We start from the raw sequence: 16,663 nt of genomic DNA on the forward strand, positions 1-16,663 counted from the left end.
GAACGTTTTAAATAGATGAATGAATTGTATCTATAATGGTCATTATGTCTTAGTTATTTAAAAAATATTAGATTGTCTTGAATTAAGAGTGGTATACTATTATTTTTTCTCTCTGTGATAGAAAGGTAATTGAAAGGAAAGATATATTGAAAATGTCATTTAGCAGAGAAAGTTTTTAGTTCTAGCATCGTAACTGTAAAATCTAATACTGAAGCTTTGTTTTTTAGGCACAGTCTTCCTTTTTGCCCCTTTTTAATTAAATCATTTGCAATTTATTATCTTAATTTATTTTATTTTCTGTTTTTTCAAAAGTAACACATGCTTGTTGTAAAAATATAAAAACTTCCAAGTATGAGAATTTGAACTGCAGCATGGCTGGTGGATGTTTGGGGAATGGGAGTAAAGAGTAGAGTAATGGAGTGTGGTTTGATTGTGGAATCTTTCCTATTGAAATATATGTACAACGGGAGTATATTCTGATATTATAGACGATGAAGATGACCCTGCTGAAGCTGAAAAGGAAGGAAATGAAATGGAGGGTGAGGAGTTAGATCCCTTAGATGCTTACATGGAAGAAGTGAAAGAGGAAGTAAAAAAGTTTAACATGAGAAGTGTAAAAGGTGGTGGTGGTAATGAAAAGGTATGAGATTTTCTCTTTATTTTTAAAGATTTATATTCCCACTTGGATAACATTAATTCAGTGTTGCATTGTCTTACTAGTGACTTGCATGGCTTTATAAAATTAATGTTTTTGTTTCCTCCATCTCAGAAATGTCAATACTTTTTCTAAGTACCAGAGAAACTGGTGGATTTTAGCTGTAAATGGTTTTGTTTAAATAATGACTCCTTTACTACCTTTATCCTTTATTCAGTATGTTTGCTTAGGTGTTGCCTTCTCAGTAAGTCTTCTTCAGATCTCTTTAGTCCTCCCATCTTTTCCACTCCTGATCCGCCTTAACCCTATTCTGTTTTCTTTTTTATAGCGTTTATTACCTTCTCGCAAATTATATAAATTAGTTTTTCATTCTATTTCATTTTTATAGGGGAAGAGTTTGTCTCTTCCCCTGTAAAAATGTAAACAAGAGCAGTGATCTTTACCTTTTGTTTTAATGATGTATTTTTTTGGTGAAAATATATACAACAAAACATACACCAGTTCAACAATTCCTGTGTGTACAATTCAGTGGCATAGGTTGCATTCTTCAAGTTGTGTTAGCTTTCTCAACAACCTTTTCCAGATGTTTCACAATTGTTAACACAAACTCATTGCCCCTCCTAAGCTTTTCATTTATCCTTTTGAGTTGCTGTTGTCATTTTGATCACATGTAGATGATTCTTTAAGAGTATAATGTTTAATACAGATGTTATTTTTTAATTAGGCTAAACTGTTATTTTGCTCACTTCACTTGTTTGTTGATTTTATCTTAAACTCATAGAACAGTGTCTGGCTTGATAAATGAGTGAAAAGTGCCATTTAGTATTATTTTAAAGATACATAATCACATTTATACATAGTTATATGATGAATTGTGTATACATTAATATTACAATATATAAAGCAATTGTGTTGCATTAAAAAATTTATACATACTAGTAAGGAGAAAAGAGTTTTCATTAGTAAAGCTTTTCATTAAGTTGTTGATAATAACTAAGTTAATTTCTTTGGGTTATAAGTTGTGGCAGTTATCATGCTTCAGCTTGGCATGTAATTAGTGCTCCACTTTTGCAGAATGTTTTATATCTCTTTGTTATTTTAGAAGTCTGGACCAACTGTCACAAAAGTTGTCACTGTTGTAACTACCAAAAAAGCAGTTGTAGATTCTGATAAGAAGAAAGGTGAGCTCATGGAGAATGACCAGGATGCGATGGAGGTGATTCTTTATAAATTTTATCTTTGTTTGTGATATTCTTTTAGACATACTTATTAGAAAGCATTGATAGAAATGTGTTTGTCAGTTTAGCAAAAGACTATTAGAAGGAATACTTGCTATTCTCAATAGTATTGTAGTTGAAAGTCCGGTTGATAGAGCACTCTGGCCTCTTGCTGTATGCTTACTTTCTGATTTTCCCCTCTCATCAGCATACCTCAGGTACATAATAGAGAGAGAAGAAATGAAGTGACAGAATGAGTTAAGTTTCTTCCATTAACATGTAAAGATGTAAGAACAATAGATTTTTGTATAGAAACATTATTGAAACCATCTCTGGGGGATTGTAACTATTGGGGTTATAACTTCCTAAAAGGAAAAAGCAAAAAGAACCTAAGAAAAATTCTTCAGGAACTGATGCGTTTCTACTAAAAGTGATAGACATTGTTTGAGGTGGGTATGAAATGGTGAGGTTTAAGTTTGCTAGAGCAGCACTGGGAGCCCTGGTGGCCCAGTGGTTAAAGGGCTCTGCTGCCAGCCAGAAGGTTGGTGATTTGAATCCACCAGCTGCTCTGTGGGAGAAAGATGTGGCAGTCTGCTTCCATAAAGATTCACAGCCTTGGAAACCCTATGGGTCAGTTCTACCCTGCCTTGTAGGGTCGCTGAGTCAGTAGAATTGACTCAATGGCAATGGGTTAGAGCAGCACTAAAATCTTTTAAGTCAAGGAATCTGTTTTATGAAGTAAAAAGGTAGAAGCTATAGTTTCTAGGAGAGGAGTGTTTTAAAAGCTAGTAACATTGCTTCCCGTGAAGGGAAAATAGTAATGCACTTAGCTCCTTACTTAGCTTTCTTTTCTTGTTTTTAAACTCTAGTATTCTTCAGAGGAAGAAGAAGTTGATCTTCAGACGGCTCTTACAGGCTATCAGACAAAACAGAGAAAGCTTCTAGAACCAGTTGATCATGGAAAAATTGAATATGAACCATTTAGGAAAAACTTCTATGTTGAAGTTCCAGAACTAGCAAAAATGTCTCAGGAGGGTAAATCTCGATTATTCATTTATTGGTTATAGTGGGAACAGAGGAGGATATACTTCATTTTCCCTGCGGGGCAATGTGGATAGGCCTGTGCGTTGAAGGATAAGCAGGAGGAATTTGCCTGGCTTACCTGGAGAGGTGACAGAGGGAACTAGAAGGTTAGAAGCCTACAGAGTGGGAACTGAATCATTTGCAGAGATTCAGAGCAGTGAGGAATCAGGGTCTTGGAAGTACTAAAAAAAAATTAGTTTGGCTCACGTAATTGAAAGTTTTAGGTTGAAAATGCTCTCCATGTGAGGTTAGCGAATAAAATATTTCTGCCAGCTTTCTCCTTCTGGGATTTGAGAGTTGGAACCACTGTAAGCCTGTGTAATATTGGTAGAGTAAGGGTAATGTGAGGAACTCTTGCTTGGAGAACAAATGGTTGTATTTTCTGTTGTACTTTTACTGCACTTGCAATTTAAAACAAAACAAAACCCAAATTATTCAGATTGGAGCGTTTCTTTTTGTCCTTAGTTGGTTGCACCAGCAATTGCTTTCATTGTTTCTCTGAGCTATTCACTGCTTCTTTCTGTAGTTCTTTGATGGAATCATCTTTGATAACGTTAAAAACAAAGAGTTAAAGATTCTTAATCTCGGTATACCTAATTGAAAAATGGAAGGCACCAATAGAACAATATTAAGAGTTTTTAATCTCGGTTTTGTTTTGTAGAGGTGAATGTGTTTCGATTGGAAATGGAGGGCATTACAGTCAAGGGAAAAGGTTGCCCCAAACCGATTAAATCTTGGGTCCAGTGTGGAATTTCCATGAAGATCTTAAATTCCCTCAAAAAGTAAGTGAGTGGTGGTTGTCTGTATTTTTCAGTGTCGTCTTTTTCACTTAGCCCTTTCACACAAATGCTTCCCTGGGTTACATTTTTACTCTAAGATAACAGTTTATCGAGATATAATTTGCATACCATAGAGTTTACCCTTTTAAAGTGTGCAATTCATTGGTTTTTAGTACATTCACAGGGTTGTGAAACTGTCATCACAATCTAACTTTAGAACATTTTCATCATCTTCACAAGAGATCTGTATCCATTAGCAGTCAGTCTTTCCCCTTCTCCTCCACCCTAGGCAACCACTATACTTTCTGTTTGTATACATTTTCCTGTTCTGGACATTTCGTATAAATGGGGTCATACAACAGGTGGTCTCTTGTGACTGGCTTCTTTGACTTAGCTTAATGTTTTCAAGGTTCTTCCACATTGTAGCATGTACCAGTAATTCATTCTTTTTATTGCTGTATTTTGGAAAAGCTTATGGGAGCCTGAGGGCTCAGAGATCTTGATTCTTACCCTATCCTCCTTTGGTTTTCTTTTTAAGACATGGCTATGAAAAGCCCACACCAATCCAGACCCAAGCGATTCCTGCCATAATGTCTGGACGAGACTTGATTGGCATTGCCAAGACAGGAAGTGGAAAGACCATTGCGTTTCTGTTGCCCATGTTTAGACACATCATGGATCAGAGGTCATTAGAAGAAGGAGAGGGACCAATAGGTACAATTCCTTTCATTAAGCTATGTTTTCAGATAACATCTTTGTTGTCAGTTAACCAGAAAGACCTGATACTTTATAATGTTCTTAAGTATGACAATAAAGATGTCTTTATGTACATTTCCTTTATCAATTTGGCACTTTGGGGCTGATTTCCCCTTACCAGCAGGTGGAGTGAGAATCTTCAGAGCTCTGGAGTGACATCTCAGAAGTACAAAAACAGCCTCTCCTGGCACAGCTCAGTTTTTAAACTCTGACTCGGCAGGTAGACTCCTCGTGCATCTATCTGTTTATTTATGTTGAGGTTTGTTCTTAGCCCAGTATCAGTGGATCTATAAACTCAACATGGAAGATAGTAGGGAAGTGTATTTTCCTAGTTTTTTTTCTTTGCCTTAAAAAAGCTATAGTGCCAGTATCTCATTCAGGCTTAGGTCATCAGATTCAGATTTCTTGATTCATTTTGGCAGAGCTTTCTTCTGCAAACATGAGTAGGGTCTTGGAAAGTTCTTCAGCTCCTCACTTGGAAACAGAGGGCGCAGTGTGTTTCACCTGTGTGTACCCCTCAGATCTAGGTTGTTTCTGGAAGCAGCAGTATGGCTTCTGCAGCACAGTGAGTCACTTGATTTTGTTTACTCTGTGATTTGCAGTTGAGAGCTATTTGCGTTTTATTCAAGTATTTTTGAGTGAGGCATGTAACTCATTCATCTTCCTGTAAAATGTTCTTAACATTATCCTTCAGTGCAACCTCTGCTATTAAAAAGCTTTTGAAATAGATTTTTCAGAGATGCAAAAAGCAAATTAGACTAAGAGGTCTGAACTTCATTGCAGACCTTAAATTTACACCTTAAAAGCATAGCCTCTCAAGAATTTTGGTGGTTAGGCTTTTAACATATTTATCTTTTCAGCTGTCATCATGACTCCAACTCGAGAACTGGCTTTACAGATTACTAAAGAATGTAAGAAGTTTTCGAAGACCTTGGGACTTAGAGTGGTCTGTGTTTATGGAGGAACAGGAATCAGTGAGCAGGTAGTTAATAAAAGAAATATTCAGTTTTTCTATTCTTTTCTCACATTGAATGGTTTAATCATGTAGAAGAGTAGTTCTTCATTTTAATGTGTTGAATAGTGGTTGATTCTAAAATTTTAAATTATATGAAGTGTGAAAATATTGGCAAGAATAAATTATGTTAATGCCGTACTTTACAGTTTTTGAATCGTTTGTGCATTAGTACTCTCCCCAACCATTCCATTCCTCCACTCCCCCCAGCCCTAGGAAGTAATTTCTCCAGTTTATGGATGAGGAAATATTTAGGCAGTTTAGTAAGTTGACCAAGTTGTTGGGGTGACACGTGTGGGAGATGGCCCTAGAACCAGCTTTTTATGTTTTCTGATCCGTGCTGACATCTTTAAAAGGTGGTGATGAATTGAGTGCATTAGTGTCAGAGCTTCATCCGCATTCTTAAATAATTGTAAAAGCAAGAATCATTTAAACAAAACTGGACTCTCTTTAGTTTGGCATTTCTCCAAGTGTCTTCTAAAGAACGGTATACATAGGATATTTTGCTCTAACTTAGGAGGGAAATAGGGAGTGCCTGGGTGGTGCAGGTAGTTAATATATACTCAGCTGCTCACCAAAAGGTTGGAGGTTCAAGTTCACCCAGAGGCACCTCAGAAGAAAGGCCTGGTAATCTACTTCTGAAAAATTAGCCATTGAAAATCCTGTGGGTGTCACTGAATTGCACATGTACAAACTGTTGAATTGGTGTAGTTTTGCTGTGTATGTTCTCAGCGACAATGACAAATAAAGTTTGAAAAACCCTATGGAACACAGTTGTATTCTGACACACCATGGGGTCATCATGAGTCAAAATTGACTTGATGGCAACTGGCTTATGGTCAAATTGTAGGAGATTGGTGGTTCATTGGTAGAATTATCACCTTCCATGCAGGAGATCTGGGATTGGTTCCCAGACGGCGCACCTTGTGTGCAGCCACCACCCGTCTGTCAGTGGAGGGTTGCGTGTTGCTCTGATGCTGAACAGGTTTCAGCAGAGCTTTCAGTCTAAGACGGATTAGGAAGAAATGCCTGGTGATATACTTCTAAAAATCAGCCAGTGAGAGCCCTACAGATCATTATAGCCTGATCGACAACTGATCATGAGGATGGTGAAGGACCGGGCAGCGTTTCATTCCATTGTGCGGAGGCCGACTAGACGGCAGACAGCAGCAGCATCTGTGTTCCATGGCATGTTATTTTCAGAGACAGCCCAAACCTAAACATAAGGCTGGACAGAATGGGATAAGATCACTGACCTGAAGATTAGGACTCATGAATTTCTTTTCTGTTGCTGCTACTAACCAGTGACACGACAAAGTGGAGATCATGCTAACTTTCTGGGTCTCAGCCTCCTCATCTGTAAAATTAGGGAGGAATCACTAGATAACCTCAAAATCCTTTGCTCCAAAATCTCAACAACAAGATGATTAAATAGGTTTATGAAATTTTAGATTATACAAAGTTTAAGCAGTTTTTATTCCTTTAAGACTTTTCAGTTTTTCTTAAGCTAGCGTGTATCGTGATGCTCGAAGACGGGAATAAATTGGTACTTTCTGAACTTACTTAACCACAAAACCCTTTCTTAGGACTCGTGTTATAAGAACACACTTTGGGAATGTTTGTTTTTGTTACCCCAGTGCTAGTCTTATGCACTTGAACTTAATTCATTTTCTAAGTTTATCTATGTCAATATTTTTTTGTTCACTGCCATTAAGTAATAAGAAAATTTACTGTGTAACTTGGTATACACATGCATATTATATTTATATAGAAATCAAACAAAAATTTCATGTCTACTATATTCTGATATTTTCTATTCTGTGTCATTTTAAAAATGCTGTTTGTGACTTACTAAACTGACTTGATGATTCACTAACGGCTGGCAAACCTCAATTTGAAAAACATTTATATATATGTACTGCTCTCACGTTTTCTTAGTTTTCAGGGACAGTGGCAAATTAAAATTGGTAAAAAAAATCTCTAGTTTTCATTGACTTCAAAATTTATGGCACAATTTGGTCATGCTGCTGTTACCCATGGAAACCCTAGTGGCTCAGTGGTTAAGCGCTACGGCTGCTAACCAAAAGTTCTCCAGTTCAAATCCACCAGGCGCCCCTTAGAAACCCTATGGGGCAGTTCTGCTCTGTCCTATAGGGTTGCTATGAGTCAGAATCCACTCGATGGCAACGGGTTTGTTTTTTGGTCTGTTACGCATTCCCGTAGTGTAGTACTCCAGCATCCCAAAGAGTTAAACAAGAGGCTTTGGAATCTGCAAATCAAATCTCACTGTCTGTCACAGAGAGTGGAGGGTCCGCCAGACCAGATGGAATATTTTCAGATCTGTTAAAATAAGCAGTAGTGATAAATAGTCTATAAAATTTCATCTGTTTTTATTAGATTGCTGAACTGAAAAGAGGTGCTGAAATTATTGTTTGCACACCTGGTCGAATGATTGACATGTTAGCAGCAAACAGTGGTAAGTCGGTATTTTTTTTTGTTTTCTTTTCATTTGTTTTTGAGTTCTATAAAACTTTTGTTAAAGCAGGTATAAGAAACCACCAAAAGGGTTTCTACATTTCTTCTTAAAGCTGTAATATCTTAAAGTATGTATTGTAGTAAGTTTATTATTATACATGGTCATAATATTTTTGCAATTTAAAATTTCTTTTCAGAACTAACTCCATCTGGTCTTTTTAGCACTTATGCTGGTTCTTAATCCAGTGTTAGTCTAGCTTGGCTTAAAAAGGGTAGGGGACTATCCTGTACTATAAAACTTAGGTTTTTTTTTTCCAGAGGAACTAGTATTTTCTTACAATACTGTATATTGCAGCTTCAAGAAATTTTATCTTTTGTAAATACTGCATGTTTTAGCTCAAATGTTGTGCATTGTTATATTATTCCCTATCGAAATTGTTACTAAACTGTTGACATTATTTAACTTCTGTGGAGAAAGGCCCTTCAAGATTTATAGAACTGGGCTTCCGAGACTTAAACCATCAAAGGTAGGTAATTTAATGCTGTTCCCAACCTTGCAAAACTAATTGGGGCTGCAGATGTTCGTGTTGAATATTAAATATTAGAAAGCAATTATTTTACTCATTTCTATTTTTTGAATAAAATGCTTTCAAAGGTTTCTATAGCAGTATTTAGTACATACATAATAGTATTAAAAACTGTGAGTAATGCATGTTTCTAATAGCATTCTGCTTGAATTTTTGTATAAACTCAATTCTAATTCTATATGAAGTTGGCAAATTGACATTGAAATTATAAGTCATGGTGCTTATACAGCATATGAAAAGTTTTGGGTTGAATACTGATTAAATAATCCCTTGGTTTTTTTTTTTTTTCAATGCTGCATTGATTAAGTCTCCTCCTGAACTTCATCTTGATTAATTTTGCCTTTTTCCCTTATCTGTCCTTTTAGTTTGTCTTAAATAACATTTCATAGATATTTTGCCAGGTGATTGATTCAACAGTTGATACAAATGCTTTGTTAATCCTTCAGGAAGGATTTCCTGTATCTGTATTTAGTTTTTGCCGGTTAAGAAGCCAGTGGAATTTATTTAAGCCAGTGGGAGCACTTAGTAAAATTGGATTTGTATCTTTGTATAGGAAAATGTATTTATGGAATACATTTGGTTTTTGAGTGATGTATTATCTGTTGATGTTGTATAATTTTTCATTAATGTTTCGACATGCCCGTTAGAAGTTTCTAGCTATAGGGAAGTAGGTTATAAAGTAATATAAAAAGACGTTTTCTGCGCCTGAAATAGTTAGCACTGGAACTTGCTTTCCACACATACGCTGTAATCTCTAATATGTTTTTTCCTAGGTGATGCTGTCAGATAATGGCTGATGTGGCTCGATGCTTCATCTCAGTCTTAGTTTTATGATGTGTTTTGGAGAGGGCTGTTTTCTGAATTTTACAGGTTCTTCAGGCCCTATGATGGTATGCAAGAGACGAGTTTGACAAAATAAAGGGCCTCATATACCCACTGTCAGAAAGTATTTGCCATTAGATTAAGACATTGTAGATCAAACTGTTTTCTCACTTTAAAGATACCTAGTCTACCCCTTTGATTAAGTCAGGCATTTTAGTTCCCTTTACAGTTTTTTAAAGTTCTTGGTAGTCGTAAAATGAATTGTGACTGATTTTTAGTTTTCTTTTTGTCTTTATTTTTTCTCCTCATCCTAGGTCGGGTCACAAATCTTCGAAGGGTGACATATGTTGTTTTAGATGAAGCAGATAGAATGTTTGACATGGGTTTTGAACCACAGGTAATATTTCTTAGTGTTTTGAATTATAAATATTAAGCCTTGTGAGTGAAATGCCATGAGAACAAAATGTTTATGTGGTTTCTGAAATTCACATGTATATTTCTGTCTCGTGATGTAGCACTGGATTGGGGACATGTAAAATTTACATAAATCTGTTTCAGATTCCTGATAAAACTTGTTTAGCAGTATTTGTGCAGGTTTTCCTTAGCCATATATGACTACCAGTGTTAAAACTGGAGTTTTTGTTTTTACTCCCATCAAGTCTATTCCTACTCATGGTGACTCCATGTGTTAGAGCATAGAACTGCTCCATATGGTTTTCTTGGCTGTAACCTTAATAGAAGCAGATTGCCAGGCCTTTTCTTTTTGTGGTATCCATGGGTAGGTTCAAATGTCAACTGGAATTGGAGTACTAATAATAGAAGCTTTGTTTTGTGTGCCATTGAGTCAGTTCCAACTTACAGCAACCCTATAGGCCAGAGTAGAACTCTCCCATAGGGTTTTCTAGGCTGTAATCTTTTTTTTTTTTTATTAACTTTTATTGAGCTTCAAGTGAACGTTTACAAATCCAGCCAGTCTGTCACATATAAGTTTACATACATCTTACTCCATACTCCCACTTGCTCTCTCCCCCTAATGAATCAGCCCTTCCAGTCTCTCCTTTCGTGACAATTTTGCCAGCTTCCCACTCTCTCTATCCTCCCATCCCCCCTCCAGACAGGAGATGCCAACACAATCTCAAGTGTCCACCTGATACAAATAGCTCACTCTTCATCAGCATCTCTCTCCCATCCACTGTCCAGTCCCTTTCATGTCTGATGAGTTGTCTTCGGGGATGGTTCCTGTCCTGTGCCAACAGAAGGTCTGGGGACCATGGCTGCCGGGATTCCTCTAGTCTCAGTCAGACCATTAAGTGTGGTCTTTTTATGAGAATTTGGGGTCTGCATCCCACTGATCTTCTGCTCCCTCAGGGGTTCTCTGTTGTGCTCCCTGTCAGGGTGGTCATCGATTGTGGCCGGGCACCAACTAGTTCTTCTGGTCTCAGGATGATGTAGGCCTCTGGTTCATGTGGCCCTTTCTGTCTCTTGGGCTCTTAGTTGTCGTGTGACCTTGGTGTTCTTCATTCTCCTTTGCTCCAGGTGGGTTGAGACCAATTGCTGCATCTTAGATGGCCGCTTGTTAGCATTTAAGACCCCAGATGCCACATTTCAAAGTGGGATGCAGAATGTTTTCATAATAGAATTATTTTTAGGCTGTAATCTTTATGGGAGCAGATCACCAGGTCTTATCTCCCGTATTGCTGCTGGATGGGTTCAAACTGCCGACCTTTGAGTTAATAGCCGAGTGCTTAACCATGGCACCACCAGGGCTCCTTAACAGAAACTTAAGCTTCCATATTTTATAGTATTCTTTTTGCTTCCAAGTAAATTGCTGTAGCACATGTTGTTTACATTTTCCAAATGTAAAAAATGAGGCCCAAAGCATTAATCTAGCATAGATCTTTAAACTCCTCATGCATGTTATTTGCTCCAGTGCAGAATTTCAGAGATATAAACTTACAGAAACATGGTAAAAGGTGACAGATTTTTCTTAACAGGAAGAGCAATATGAGTTGTCAATATACTATGGATGTAAAAATTAAAAAAAAAGTTATGATCATAGACTGCAATGGTAAAAATGAGGTATGAGAAAAGGATAAGGTAGACATTCAGCTCAGACATTTCAGTCTATTCATGTATTCTCCAAATATATATTGCCAGTCAGATATCAGCGCATGCATTGTGTTTAGATTTAGGGACCACATTCCAAATTCGATATTGATAGAGTAGGCTTAAAAGAGAGTAAACAGGATTATAGTAACACTTGAACCATGTGAGAAATCGTTAAAGGAATGAGGGCTTCTTAGCTTGGCATAGAGGGCTCGATAGCATCCTTTAACTCTTTGAAAGTCTGTCATGTGAAAGAGGCAATGAGTTTATCCTTTTGATTCCAAGGAGTAGAACTGAGATTCAGTGAGCAAGCCATAGGAAGACTGAGCTGAACTTAATGAAAAGAAGGACTGTGTAAGCATTGTTTGGAGATGAAACAGGTTGCTTTGTGGGAAGGTGGATATTGAATATCCTTTTCATCCAGGTGGTTGAGCAGAGGCACGGGGTCCATTTGTGGAACCAAAACCAAATCTATTGTTGTCAAGTTGAATTCCAACTCAAAGCGACCCTATAGGACAGAGTAGAACTGCCCCATAGGGTTTACAGGGTTGTACATCTTTACAGAAGCAGACTGCCACATCTTTCTCTTGCAGAATGACTGGTGGTTTTGAACTGCTTGCCTTTCTGTTAGCAGCTGAGTACTTAACCACTGCTTCACCAGGGCTCCTATTTGTGGGAAGAGTAAAGGAAATTGGAGTATCACCTGAAATATGGAATTAGTTGCCCTTTACTGTCTTTTTCAATCATGGGAGATCTTATGTTTTATGATAATGCTTAAGGTAGATAGAACGGTAGTGCCTCATGTTGCTTAAAGTCTAGTGAGGAACACAGACAATAAAAAAAAAACTTAAATTATGAGTATGAAAATGCTGTGGAGTAGAACAGGGTGCAATGGGACTTAAAACAAGGAAGCCTAACCTAGTGGGGGCATTCAGAGTTTTCTTCTTATAGTGCCTCATGTTGCTTAAAGTCTAGTGAGGAACACAGACAATAAAAAAAAACCTTAAATTACGAGTATGAAAATGCTGTGGAGTAGAACAGGGTGCAATGGGACTTACAACAAGGAAGCCTAACCTAGTGGGGGCATTCAGAGTTTTCTTCTTATTGTGCTTTAAGTGAAAGTTTACAGTTCAACTTAGTTTCTCACGCAAAGCTTCACATCCATTGTTATGTGACCCTAGTCGCTCTCTCTACAATGTGAGAGCATACTCCTCTTTTCCACCCTGTATTTCCTGTGTCCACTCAGCCAGCACCTGTCCCTTTCTACGGTCTCATCTCACCTCCGGACAGGAGCTGCCCATTTAGTCTCGTGTATCTACTTGAGCTAAGAAGCACATGCTTCACAAGTATCATTTTATGTCTTATAGTCCAGTCTAATCTTTGTCTTTTTGTTTTCTTGTACATAGGGCCGCTATGAGTCGGAACTGACTCAACAGCACCTAATGACAACAATGACAATCTTTGTCTGAAAAGTTGGCTTCAGGAGTGGTTTTAGTTTTGGGCTAGCAGAGAGCCCGGGAGCCATGTTTTCTGGGGTCTCTCCAGTCTAAGACCAGTAAGTGTGGTGTGTTTACTAAAGCTTGAGTTCTGCGCTGCACTTTTCTCCTTCTCCACCAGGGACTCTCTGTTGGGTTCCCTAACAGGGGGGTCATTGGTGGTAGTCGGGCACCATCTAGTCCTTCTGGTCTCAGGCTGATGGAGTCTCTGGTTTGTGTGGCCCTTTCTGTCCCTTGGGGTCATATTTTCCTTGTGTCCTTGGTGTTCTTCATTCTCCTTTGCTCCAGGTGGGTTGGGACCAATTGATGCATCTCAGATGGCTGCTTGCTAGCTATTAAGACCACAAGTGCCACTCACCAAAGTGGGATGCAGAACACTTTCTTAATAAACTTTGTTATGCCAGTTGATCTAGATGTCCCCTAAAACCATGGTCCCCAGATCCCTGCCCAGGTTACTCTGTCCCTCGAAGTGTTTTCTTGTGTTCGGGAAACTTTTTAGCCTTTGGTTTAGTCCAGTGGTGCTGACTTCCCCTGTATTGTGTGTTGTCCTTCCCTTCACCTAAGGTAATTCTTGCCTACTATCTAGTTAGTGAATTCCTTTCTCTCTCCCTTCCCATCCTCGTAACCATCAAAGAATGTTTTCTTCCGTGTTTAAACCTTTTCTTGAGTTCTTATAATAGTGATCTCATACAATATTTGTCCTTTCGTGACTAGTTTCACTCAGCCTAATGCTTTCCAGATTCATCCATGTTGTGAGATGTTTTGCGGATTCATTGATGTTCTTTATCATTGCATAGTAGTCCATTGTGCGACTATACCATAATTTATTTATCTCTTCATCCGTTGTTGGGTACCTAGGTTGTTGCCATCTTTTTGCTGTTGTGAACAGTGCTGCAGTGTCCATGGGTGTGCACATATATCTATTCGTGGGAGGGCTCTTATTTCTCTAGGATGTATTCCAAGGAATGGGATTGCTGGATTGTATGATAGTTCTATTTCTAGCTATTTGAAGAAGTGCCAGATTGATTTTCAAAGTGATTGTACCATTTTATATTCCCACCAGCAGTGTATAAGTGTTCAGTCTCCCCACAGCCTCTCCATCATTTATTATTTTGTGTTTTTTGGACTAATGCTAACCTTGTTGGAGTGAGATGGCATCTCATTGTAGTTTTGATTTGCATTTCTGTAATGGCTAATGATGTGAGCATTTCCTCATGTATCTGTTAGCCGTCTGAATGTCTTTGGTTAAGTACCTGTTTGTATCCTTTGCACATTTTTTTATTGGGTAATCTCTCTTTTTGTTGTTGATGTTTTGCAGTATTGTGTAGATTTTAGAGATTAGACACTGATTGAATTTGTCGTAGCCAAAATTTTTTTCACAGTCTGTAGGTTATCTGTTTATTCTTTTTCATTTTTATTGTGCTTTAAGTGAAAGTTTACAAATCAAGTCAGTCTCTCATATAAAATTTTATATATGCCTTGCTATATACTCCTAGTTACTCTCCCCCTAATGAGACAACACATTCTTCTCTACACCCTCTATTTCCATGTCCATTCACCCAGGATCTGACCCCCTCTGCCTTCTCATCTGCCCTCCAGACAAGAGCTGCCCACATAGTCTCATGTGTCTACTTGAGCCAAGAAGCTCACCCCTCACCAGTATCATTTTCTATCGTATATTCCAGTCCAGTCCCTGTCTGAAGAGTTGGCTTTGGGAATGGTTCCTGTCTTGGGCTAACAGAAAGTCTGGGGACCATGACCTCTGGGGTCCCTCTAGTCTTGGTCAGACCATTAAGTCTGGTTGTTTTATGAGAATTTGAGGTCCGCGTCCCACGGTTCTCCTGCTCCCTCAGAGGTTCTCTATTGTGTTCCCTGTCAGGGCAGTCGTCGGTTGTAGCTGGGCACCATCTAGTTCTTCTGGTCTCAGGCTGATGTAGTCTGTGGTTCATGTGGTCCTTTCTGTCTCTTGGGCTCATAATTACCTTGTGTCCTTGGTGTTCTTCATTCTCCTTTGTTCCAGGTGGGTTAGACCAATTAATGCATCTTAGATGGTGCTTGCTAGTGTTTCAGACCCCAGATGCCACTTTCCAAAGTGGGATGCAGAATGTTTTCTTAACAGATTTTGTTATGCCAATTGACTTAGATGTCCCCTGAAACCATGATCTCCAAACCCCGGCCCATGCTATGCTGGCCTTCGAAGCATTTGGCGTATTCAGGAAACCTCTTTGCTTTTGGTTTAGTCCAGTTGTGCTGACCTCTCCTGTATTGTGTGTTGTCTTTTGCTTTACCTAAGATAGTTCTTGTCTACTATTTGATTAGTGAACACCCCTCACTCTCCATCCCTCCCCACTCTCGTAATCATGAAAGAATATTTTCTTCTCTGTTTAAACTATTTCTTGAGTTCTTAAAATAGTGGTCTCATACAATATTTGTCCTTTTGCAACTGACTAATTTCACTCAGAATGATGCCTTCCAGATTCCTCCATGTTATGAAACGTTTCACGGATTCATCATTTTTCTTTATCGATGCGTAGTATTCCATTGTGTGAATATATACCATAATTATCTACTCATCTGCTCATGGGCACTTCGGTTGCTTTCATCTTTTTGCTATTGAAAACAGTGCTGCAGTGAACATGGGTGTGCATACGTCTGCTTGTGTAAAAGCTCTTATTTTCTCTAGGATATATTCTAAGGAGTGGGATTGCTGGATCCTATGGTAGTTCTATTTCTAGCTTTTTAAGGAAGCACCAAATTGATTTCCAAAGTGGTTGTACCATTTTACATTCCCACCAGCAATGTATAAGTGTTCTAGTCTCTCCACAACCTCTCTAACATTTATTAATTTGTATTTTTTGGATTAACGCCAGCCTTGTTGTATGTAGTGAGATGGAATCTTATTGTTGTTTCGATTTGTATTTCTCTAATGCCTGATGATTGTGAGCATTTCCTCATGTATCTGTTAGCTACCTGAATGTAACCTTTAGTGAAGTGCCTCTTCATATCCTTTGCCCATTTTTTAATTGGGTTATTTGTCTTTTTGTAGTTGAGTTTTTGCAGTATCATGGAGATTTTAGAGATCAGATGCTGATCAGAAATGTCATAGCTGAAAACTTTTTCCTAGTCTGTTGGTAATGTTTTTACTCTTTTGGTGAAGCCTTTGGATGAGAATAGGTGTTTGATTTTTAGGAGGTCCCAGTTATCTAGTTTCTCTTCTGGTGTTTGTATATTGTTAGTAATGTTTTGTGTACTGTTTATGCCAAGTATTAGGTAGGGCTCCTAGCATGTTCCCTGTTTTTTCTTCCATGATCTTTATCATTTTAGATTTTATACTTAGGTCTTTGATCCATCTTGAGTTAGTTTTTGTGCGTGGTGTGAGGTATGGATCTTTTTTCACTTTTTTGCAGACGGATGTCTAGTTATGCCAGCACCATTTGTTAAAGAGACTGTTTTTTCCATATTTAACTGACTTTGGACCTTTGTGAAATATTAGCTGCCCATATGTGGATGGGTTTATGTCTGGATTCTCAATTCTATTCCATTGGTTTATGTATCTGTTGTTGTACAAGTACCAGGCTGTTTTGAATACTCTGGCTATATATTAGGTTCTAAAATCAGGTAGTGTGAGGCCTCTCACTTTGTTCTTTTTTTTCAGTAATGCTTTACTTATCCAGG

The 16,663-nt window shown here is 38.1% G+C and overlaps 1 protein-coding gene across 3 annotated transcripts in view; it reads left to right on the forward strand.

The window, feature by feature from the left end:
* The window catches only part of DDX46 (DEAD-box helicase 46), a 71,406-nt gene that overhangs the window by 12,809 nt on the left and 41,934 nt on the right, over positions 1-16,663 (forward strand). For 2 of the 3 annotated variants that reach the window (XM_049873677.1, XM_049873678.1), the window contains exons 6-13: positions 489-640; positions 1,758-1,871; positions 2,742-2,907; positions 3,617-3,737; positions 4,273-4,448; positions 5,351-5,472; positions 7,900-7,978; positions 9,701-9,783. In XM_049873677.1, coding sequence (XP_049729634.1) covers positions 489-640; positions 1,758-1,871; positions 2,742-2,907; positions 3,617-3,737; positions 4,273-4,448; positions 5,351-5,472; positions 7,900-7,978; positions 9,701-9,783 — 1,013 coding nt within the window. The remainder of the gene's footprint in view (positions 1-488; positions 641-1,757; positions 1,872-2,741; positions 2,908-3,616; positions 3,738-4,272; positions 4,449-5,350; positions 5,473-7,899; positions 7,979-9,700; positions 9,784-16,663) is intronic. The other variant, XM_049873679.1, reaches the window with a different exon arrangement.

This window comes from Elephas maximus, chromosome 2, assembly GCF_024166365.1.
Source record: "Elephas maximus indicus isolate mEleMax1 chromosome 2, mEleMax1 primary haplotype, whole genome shotgun sequence".
Classification (NCBI taxonomy): domain Eukaryota; kingdom Metazoa; phylum Chordata; class Mammalia; order Proboscidea; family Elephantidae; genus Elephas; species Elephas maximus.